Source organism: Momordica charantia, assembly GCF_013281855.1.
Source record: "Momordica charantia cultivar OHB3-1 chromosome 4 unlocalized genomic scaffold, Mcharantia_2.0 BLBB01000004.1, whole genome shotgun sequence".
Taxonomy (NCBI): Eukaryota; Viridiplantae; Streptophyta; class Magnoliopsida; order Cucurbitales; family Cucurbitaceae; genus Momordica; species Momordica charantia.
Window position 1 is genome coordinate 20,415,231 of NW_028275162.1, and position 9,922 is coordinate 20,425,152.

The 9,922-nt window shown below is 46.5% G+C and overlaps 2 protein-coding genes across 2 annotated transcripts; both read right to left on the reverse strand.

Moving 5' to 3' along the window:
• Positions 1–1,135: 1,135 nt before the first annotated feature.
• Positions 1,136–5,055, reverse strand: LOC148211997 (uncharacterized). The gene is made up of 3 exons (XM_088122796.1): positions 3,508–5,055; positions 2,648–3,429; positions 1,136–2,567 (listed from the first exon to the last, which is right to left on the reverse strand). Exons 2-3 carry the CDS (start codon positions 3,170–3,172, stop codon positions 1,923–1,925), a joined length of 1,170 nt encoding a protein of 389 aa, XP_087978922.1. The 5' UTR covers positions 3,173–3,429; positions 3,508–5,055; the 3' UTR covers positions 1,136–1,922.
• Positions 5,056–5,331: 276 nt separating this feature from the next.
• On the reverse strand, positions 5,332–7,639 carry LOC148211998 (DELLA protein GAIP-B). Its single transcript, XM_088122795.1, has one exon. It carries the CDS (start codon positions 7,434–7,436, stop codon positions 5,709–5,711), a length of 1,728 nt encoding a protein of 575 aa, XP_087978921.1. The 5' UTR covers positions 7,437–7,639; the 3' UTR covers positions 5,332–5,708.
• Positions 7,640–9,922: the final 2,283 nt, after the last annotated feature.

Genomic DNA, 9,922 nt, shown 5'->3' on the forward strand with positions numbered 1-9,922 from the left:
GCTCCAGAGTCCTCATGGATGGACCCGATTGTGGACTTTATTAGGGGCAATTCACCACAAGACCCCAAGGAGCGCAGAAGGTTGGCAAGGCAAGCAGCTCGGTTCGTGGTCCGAAGTGGAGCGTTGTACCGACGCGGCTTTTCCCTGCCTCTATTGAAATGTCTAACCCCTGAAGAGGGCCTATACGTCCTCAGAGAAATCCACGAAGGAGTGTGCGGCAATCACTCAGGCGCCTGGTCGCTGTCAGCCAAAGTGATCCGACAAGGATACTATTGGCCGACCCTCAGCCAGGACGCCAAGAAGTTCGTTAGAACTTGCGACAATTGCCAACGCTACGGAAACATAATCTACCAACCTCCCGAGCTGCTCACCCCCATCTCGGCCCTGTGGCCATTCGCGCAGTGGGGGGTAGATATCATTGGTCCTTTCCCTTTAGGCAAAGGCCAGACCAAGTTCGCTGTGGTTGCTGTGGACTACTTCACAAAGTGGGCCGAGGCCGAGGCACTCTCCCACATAACGGAATCCAGAGTCACGTCCTTTGTATGGACAAATATCGTATGTCGCTTTGGTATACCGAAGGCCATTGTGACAGATAATGGGAAGCAGTTTGACAACGCGAAGTTCAAAAACTTTTGCAGCAAGCTTGGCATAGGTCACCTTAGCTCGTTCCCCGCACATCCGCAAGCAAATGGGCAGGTGGAGGCAGTCAACAAGATCATCAAGCGAGACATCAAACTTAGACTGGACTCCAAGAAAGGAAGGTGGGCCGAGGAGCTACCAGAGGTTCTATGGTCGTACCGGACCACCCAAAGAGAATCGACGGGTGAGACCCTGTTCTCCCTAGCCTTCGGCTCCGAAGCTGTAGTCCCGGTTGAGATCGGCATGCCATCTGACAGAGTAGAGCATCACGAGCCTACAGCAAATGAGGAAGAGCTGCTCCTCAACCTCGACTTGCTGGAAGGAAGAAGAGCAATGACCCAGCTACGCCTGGCGGAATATCAGGGCAGAATGGCCAGACACTACAACGCCCGCGTTCGGCCTCAGACCTTCCAAGTCGGACATCTGGTCTTAAGGAAGGTCCAAACCCATGTGGGTGCCCTTGACCCGACCTGGGAGGGGCCGTTAGAGGTCAAGGGAATAGTCCGACCTGGGACGTACATATTGGCCGATCTGAAAGGAGACGTCATCGCGCACCCGTGGAACGCGGAGCAACTGAAGCGTTATTATCCTTGAAATGCCAAAATGGTTTTCAATGGATCTGTAAAAACTGTTTCAAAAGAATTATGATCGGAATAAATGTGATGATTTAATTTCATGATTCCGAGTTCGACCAGAAATTAAATGGGGGCCACGGACTCCCACACGATCACATTCCAACAGTCTGTTAAAATTCAATCCTCCAAAACCTAAGGGTACGAGGTGCGATGCCAAAACCGTTGGTGAACTTAAAATTCAAACCTTCAAGGCAAGGGGGCAATGTGAAAAGTTCAGAATGATCAAGCCTTTGAACCTGAGGGTACGAGATGCGATATGAAGAACAGTTATGGACTTAGGATTTTAGCCTTTTAACGTTTTTAAGTTAAAGGTGTGATGTTAAAAAGTCCAGAGTTGGTGCCATGCATTGAATACTAGACAGCGATCCGAGTTCAAAATTTCAAGTATTTTAGTTAATGGCGCGACCTCAAAGGTACGAGGCGCGAGGTGACATTGGCTTCAACTTGAAGAAAAAACGAAGAAAGAAGGCAACAAAGTAAAAACAAATGAGAAGCCTCTTTATTGAATGAAAAGCAGAGCCGAGGCTTATAGACCTTGCAGCTCTGCCCTAACACTTACAAAAGAAGAGAAGAAAGACAGAGAAAGACCTCATGAAAGGTGATCGCCTAAGAGTCTGCTTGAGGAGCGCCCTCCTGAGTGGTGCCGACCTAATCCTCTTCGAGGTCGGAGTAGTTAGAGTCCAGATCTCTGACGTACTTATCCACCAACGCTTGGAAGCCAGGGGTGCCGCTAGGCCCAGACGCCCACTGCTCAGCATACCTCTTCTTCAGACCACCGAGATTGATCTGAAGGTCAGGCATGTCGGAAGCAATGCCCTTCATGAGAAACTTGAAGCCCGCGTCAGAGAAGTCTTTGGCAAATCCATCGAAGTCAGGATGTTGCCTGAACGATTCCTCCAATAAGGCTCCACTGTTGAGACGCTCCTTCACCATCTCCAGCTCAGCAGTCGCGTGCTTCAGCTCCTCCTCCTTCGCTTCAAGCGCCTGGAGCATGTCGTCCTTCTCCTTGAGGAGTTGGAACTTCTCCTTCTCCAAGCCCTTGGTGATAGCATGGGCAGCTCGGAGCTGGGCCTTGCGTCTGTCCTCTTCTTTCTTCAGCAGCTCGGTCTTGGCCTCCACCTCAGCCTTCAAAATTTCCACCTTAGAGTGAGCTTTCAGCAGCTCATCCTTCATGGTGGAAGAGGCAGCCTCCAAGGCAGTAGAGAACTCCTCTTTCTCCCTCGCTGCCAGAGCTTCCCTCCTATCCAGCTCGGCCTTCACGGCCAAAGCCGATTGAATGGAAGCAACAAACGCCTGAGAAAAGGTACAAAGAAGAAAGTTAGACCGAGCTACCTGTTAGGTAAATTGAGCAAAAATGAAGACACCAATCTTACCTCAGCGGCATAGTCGATGGTCCTCTGCAGGACGGACCCCGGGTCACTTACAAATTTGGACGCTCTTCTGAGGCAGCGGTCCAAACTTGCAGCCGAGATGCGGGACATCTGGTCCCTCACCCCAGAACTTAACGGCTCGACTCTGAACCGTGCTGTCACGTCGGACGTCCCGCCCATCCTGGCCTCAGGATGGTCCACCCGATCTGCGAAGCTCGCAGGCAGGGCCCCACGAGCTCCGACCTTCAAGGGGGAGGTGGTCTTCTTCTTCTTCCTCCTTCGCTTCAGAGGGGCCTCCTCCCTCACCTCCTCGCCCAAGGACGAGACGTCCGCCGCCTCGGTCTGAACCCTGTGGCGCTTCTCCCTCGAAGGACCCTCAGAAGACTCCAGCTCGATCACTGGGGCTGGATCTTCCGAGGCTGGCCCTGCCACGGCAGGAGTGGCAGGTTCCGAACTCTGGGCGGCCTCAAGAGCATGGGCTCGGCCCTTGGACTTGCGTTTCACGTTGCTTGCAAATCCGCAAACCATGACTGCAAAACAAAAACAGGAGTCAACACAAAGTTAGAGGAAAAAGGGGGGGAGCAAGCTCGGCATACCAAGTTCGGAGTTCGGCCTTGAGGATTCAATGGGACGAACTGCAGGGTTGTAATCTAGCAGCCCGGACTCAAGCAGCAGCTTGTCGGTCACCAAGGTTCCGACCTTCGTACCCCTCGGAAAATGCTCCTTGTAATATTTCAGCGTGTCGAAGGAGGCTTGCGTAAGCTCGAGGACTGGTCGGATTGAAACTGCACAAAGACAAAATCCGAGTCAGACCTGAATAACAAGAAAGAAAGTTATCACAAAAAGTAAGAGTTACTCCGTACCTAGGTTCCCAAACCTAGTGGGAACGTCAAAGAAGGAACGACCCGACTCGTCCTTTGCAAGCATTCCCCGGAAGCGTAGAACCACTTCCTCACCCATCCTTTGATGGAGGTCGACCCCTTAACTATACCGCCTGCGCCTTTCCTTGCGCACATATAGAACCGACCAGGCTTCTTAGCTATCCTTTTCGCTTCGAAGCATGTGAGGAGCTGGTCTACGTCCAACAGCTCGGCCTCTTCACTATCCCGAGCTCGTAGCCAAAAAAAGATGGCCAAAGCGAAAATGACACCCCACCCATTGGGGGCCACTTGAGCCGGAGCCAACCCAGTTTCGAAGAGAAATTCTTGGACAAAAGGGTGAAGGGGAAGCCTGAGGCCGTACTCAAACATTTTGAAGTAGAGAGTGACCCATCCCTCTGGAGGATTGTCAGCTCTCTCCCCCTCCTCCGGAATCCTAAGGAGGATGTTCTCAGGGATAGCGAACCCCCTACGAAGGGATCCGAGGTAGTGCTCAGGTATCCTAGAAGGGTATTCCAAACCCTGACCCGAGGTGGAGGCATCACTATCCTCCCCGTCATCGGAGAACCTAAAGTTTTCTATCTCCTCGAGCTCGGACTCTAACCAACGAGCTAAATCCTCATCGGATCCTAAGTCGCTGCTAAAAGAGGACGACATGGCAACTACGTTCGAAAGAGAAAGTGAGGGAAGAGACCGACCTACCAAGGGTTCGAGCTGCCTTCAGATCGAACTCCAAGAATTCAGGAAACGTAAGGTATGACCTGAAGGATTTGGGGTATTTATAGCTCGTCGGAAAAATTTCCCCACCGTACATGTGTAATCAACGAGCGGCTAGGATCCTCCCGAAGATCCGAAGCGTCGGAATCTTTGAATATTCCGACGATAAATCCACCGCAACGGTTATATTTTCCCACGAATAGGAAGTCGCCACGCGTCCAAAGCAAGTCGAATGAACTTCTCTGCCAGGTCGAGATCGGACCAGACAGAGAGGGGGCCAATGTTTGGGGAAGAGAATACCCTGGACACGTGGAGGACCCCTATTGGTGCTCCAAGATGACTCATGAGTCATGCCCAGCTCGGACCGCTGAGATCACCACTACTAGCGTTGACAAATGCTAAGTATGAGGGCTGAGGTGAACCTGGCCGAGGTTCGATCTACCGAGAAGCTCGGTGGGGGCCGAGGTGAGCTACTGTCAGCGGCGTGATTATCGGGTGTAACCGTCGGTCCCGAGATTACCGTGTGTAACCGACGGTCCCGAGATTACCGGGTGTAACCGTCGGGAGATTAGCGGGACTACCACTCATAAGTAGAGGACCTCACTCCACGATCAGGTAGGATGATTTTCTGACCTCGAACTAAACTGAGAATCCGACCTATACTGACTTGATCGTCGGAGTGCTCACCTTTTTGTGCAGGTCCGCCCAAGTATTCAGATCGGTCCGGAGGTCGAGTTCGAGCTGCAATCTGAAATACACTATTGTGCATATCTTTGCATAAACAGAACTCATTCGAATAATTTTGTCGATCGAATTCGAATGACATAATGGAATTTTGGTGAGGCCCAAAAGAGATAAATTAAATATTTTGAAAGAAATATATAAGAAAGTACATAACTTTGCAGCCCTGTTGGTAAAATTTCAGTGCATGAGGAAAAAAAAGAAAGAGCAGAAAGAAAGCAACTGAGGGTTTGTAATAAAAAGCTCAGTTATTGAATCCTCTTCTCTGCCTGCCTTTTACATCATTGGATCACTAATCCAAAAGACCCCTCTGCCCTTTCTTTCCTTTTTCCTTATTACCACAAAATCTAATTTCCACATAATATAAATAAATATATACTAATAAACATAAATACATGATAATTTTTTTCTTCTGGAATATGGCATCCAAAATTACAGAACAGCCCTTGAATACCAGGAAAAGAAAAGAGGGAGAGAGAGAGAAGGGATATGGATATGTGATGGAGGTGGAGGGGAAGGTAAGAGTGACAGGCAAAAGTGAAAGGTGAGGGTGAAAGGCACATTTGCGAGTGGTGGGTCACTCTGTCAAGGTGACAGACAGTGGTGATATCAAATTCCTCTTTGTTATTTCCACCCACTGTTTCATTCCGGTGGAAAAAGGTGGAGTGAAATTGGTGTGACTCGGTCCCAAACGGGTTGACTCGGATCAGTGAGTTGACTCGGATGACTCAGTGAGCTGCCACCGGGTTGTTGCCGAGTTTCCAGGCGGAGGTGGCGATGAGTGGGCGTGTGTGCCACCCGAGTGTTAGTGATCCGTTGTTCTCTTGAACTTGATACCCTTCTCCGCTGCCGAAGAGGGCGAGGAGCATGCTGGCTTGCTTGAATGCGTTCGAGCCGAGGTGGACCGGCTCGAACCCGGCGGAGGAAAACCGAGCCCGCCACTGAGCCAGCGTCTCGTGGCGCTCGACTCGGTCGGGGCCTTCGCAAGCCACCACGTTGCAGATTTGCTTCCCGAGGTACATTTCGGACATGATTTTGTCCTGGTTGTTAACCGATCCCTCCAGCGAGTCGAAAAGCGTCGAGTAGTAGTGGAGTGACTCAGTGAACCGGTCCACGAAAACCGGACCGTTGTGGTTCGCTTCTTGCTCCACCACCGTCATGATCTCCGGCTTCATCTGTTTCACCACCGACAGAACCTTCTCAATGGCGCCCGGCCGGCCCAGAAGTTTGTGCATCTCGAACACCGAGTTCACCACCACCGATTCCCCCTCGCTCGGCCGGAGCTCCAGCATAGACGCGTCCAGATCCGCCAAACTGTTCGCCACGAATCCTCTGTACTCGAACTCCACGTGGATCGTTTCGGCCAACTGAGCCAGTTTCCAGCCGACTTCTTGCAGGTAATCGGAGTTATCCGGCGCCGGCGGCCCGATTCCGGTTAATCGGAACACCGGGGGACCGCTCGGCCGTAGAGCTAGGGCTTGAATCAGAGCCGGCCACTGCATCCCTTGGTTCATCGAGAAGTCGATTACGTGAACGCGATTCTTACCTTCGAAGGCTTCGAGAATCGCTTGATTCGCGGTGAAATGGGCGAATTTCAGATACGGACAGCTCTCGTAGAAATGCATCTGAAGCATATCGGAGATTGTGTGATCGAGCGGATTCTCAGGGCAGAGTCTGTAGATTCGGCGAGCCAATGCTTCGGCGAAGTACGTGGCGACCTTCCGCATCGCTCCGGCTTGAGAACCCGCCAAGTAACTGATTCGCTTCACCAGAGCCTCCGCGAGATTCAGATTGTTTTGCTGAACGGCTTCTGCGCAAGCCATCAGAGCATGAACCAGTTGAATTCCGTTCTCTTGCGAGTCAACGAGAAGGACTGGGCGAGTCGCGGAATCGGACGTCCCAATCGGCGAGTTGGAGAAGAAATCCGAATCCGACTCGGACGAGGGTTTCAAACGCTTAGCGCTGCTCGTAATAGCCTTGAGGTCGTAATCAGAGCTGGAGGACACCTCGAAAATCCGGCTGCTGGTTTGCCGTTGCGGTTCGTAATCAATGGAAGTGATGGTGGAGGATTCCGCCGGAGCCAAGAACGACGACTCATCCAACGTCGGCGGCGCAGGCAAGGCCGGGTCAAAATTAGGCGGCGGATTAAGCTCAGAGATCATACTCTCAAGCCAAGTGGATATATCAGAAGGATTATGATGAACAGTGTCGAAAGCGAGATGCGAAAGCCCGGTATCCTGAACTTGACCCATGGCTTGTTCAAGCTGTTCAAGCTTGTGGGCAACTTCCGCCATGTCCGACGACTTAACCTTGTACCCGAGAACCGCAAGAAGCTCGTCCATTCCACCGTCGAGGTGGGCGTCCTCCTCCCAGAGCTTTGCTTTTCCACCATTAGAGGCGGCAGCCATGGAAGGAGGCTCCGGAGGGGGATGCAGCTGATGATGCTCCCTCTTCATCTCGCCTTCAGACGGCGGAGAATTTGAAGAAAAGAAAAATTGGGGGAAAAAAGAAGAGATTAGAGAATCAGAGGCTTAGGGAAACAATGGTGTGAAATGGAGCGGCATCTTCTGAATGATTGAATCAGCTTCCATTGCCCCTGCTTCATCTTCATCTGCCCTACATAACAAGAAGGACCCAAACGGACCCCGCCGTCAACGTCATCTTCTAACGTCCGTCAAATATCCTCGAACCCACCCATGACCCAGCTGCTTTTTCTTTTAATTAAATCCAGATTTTTTTTTTTTTTTTTTTTTGTGGGTGTGTTTAAAATGCGTGAATGGGCCGAGGGCCCACTGGTTTCCCGACGGACGAGGCCCAACTCGGCTGACACAGCGCACTTACCATACCTCCGCCAAAAAGCCATTTCTTTATTATTTATTTTAATTTATAGTACACCCTGTACTCGATTCCAGTCTCCACCTGTCCGATTCTGAAACGTGTCCGGATACTCTCCTGTGGGCCCCTCCTCCAAACCCTATTTTTCCTCCACTTTTTACCTTTTTTTTTTGGCCCTCGTTTGTATTTCTGTCAGAACAATCCTGGATTCCTCATTACTATAAACGCAACCCCTCACTCTTGTAGGTGAAATTTCCCAACTTTTACTCTTCCCAATTTAGTATTTTAACTTTTCCCCACTCCATATCCAACTTTTCTTATTAATTCTAAGCTGTTTTATTTATTAAGTCATATGCTTTCATTTTCTTTTTTTTTTTCTATATTATTTAATATTTCGTTTTCTTAGAATTAATATTTATTTTGACGTGGTAGTTTGAAACCAACGCTGATTGCTCGAATATGTAGGACAACTTTTTTTTTTTTTTATCTTTTCTTTTTCCTTGTCCAAGAGCAACCATCCATTTAATATATAGTTTTGTACCTCAAAATCACAACCATAGGCTTATATTACTCATATCTACAAAACTAGGATGCATCAATCTCCACACAAAAAAAAGATTCCTTCTCATATCAACCCTCTTGCCCCTCACAATAACCCTATTTAAAAAAAAGTTGATGCCTACATATCTACACACTTTTTTTCTACCCGTCTTAGACCCCATTTTATATATATCTCACCGCTACCCCATAAAAAAAATATAGCTTATTCGTACTATGAAAATTTCGATAGGACTATCATTCAAGTGGTTGGATTTCTACATGATACGAATCTGCTATGAACTTTTTATTTAAGAGATTTAGTTATGGTAATTTTTATTGCTTTTAAAAATTATCTTTTTTAGAATTTAATTAAGTAAGGATATTATTGATGATGCGGCATTTAGAATTTAAATGGATGGCTATTTAAAGTCTTGTCACGAGGTTGTTTTACGGCTTAACTTTGATATTTTCCTTTCAAGTTAGCCAATAACTTCTCAAATCTTTACAATTCATGTTTCTAGTTTTATACTAAGAACATTTCGGTAGGATTGATCATTATTTTATCTTATGGGATATTCGATTATGAGATTCTTTACCTGAAATTTTTTTTTTTAATCTCAAAAGCTTTGATATGAACGCAATCTATGTCTACTAAACCTTGGAATTGAAATCTAACTGATTTTGGAAGTTTTAGTTTCTATGAATTAGGATTCTTATTAAAAAAAAAAACTTTTTATTCAAAATCACTTGGATTTTCACAAGATCATGAATTTGAATATGCTCTCTTTTTATTAATAGAAGTAATCTAAAGGGTAAAAAATTCAATCATTTCATTGCTATATACGAGTTTTTACACGTCATCTGTAAAGGTAAAAATTCTAAAGAACGTAACTAAGTAATAATTTGACTATTTTGCTGAATCCGAACAGTAAACTTTCTAACATCATATAAATATTATAAATAGATTCTCACATATTAAAATGTATACGAAGGAGGTTGAAAAGAGCTCGACTTTTTAAAAGTAGATTTGATGGTTTAAGATTTATAAAAATGAGTCCACCGGTGGATCCAATTTTCGGCATCTATAGATAACTTTACATTAATCTAATGATATTGATATCTTAATTTTAATTTTAAAAATAAAAAAGATTTTGAATTTTATTTTGGTTCGTGAATTTGTGTGCTCACTTTATTTCTAATTCGTAATCTTTAAAACACTTTGTTCTGGGATGTTGGTTGGCTTGCTTTTTAAAGTGTTTATTGATAATTAAAATTTTATTGTGTTTGGTTAAAATTTTAAAGAGTTGTAAATTTCTTTTTTAACTAATTAAAAATTAATAGAGAAATTCTAAAAATTGATTGAAAAATGAAGGAAAAAACACTTAAATGTGCTTTTGATCAGATGAAGGTACATAATAATTAGTTGCTTCCAAAATAATTATTTCACATAAAACTACCTTTTTTAAACAAATACATCCCAAATTCCCACTTACTTTACATGAATAATCATATAAAATCATTGTTTCTGTAAGGACTTAATCATTGTTATTTTTTAAAAAAAAAAGTT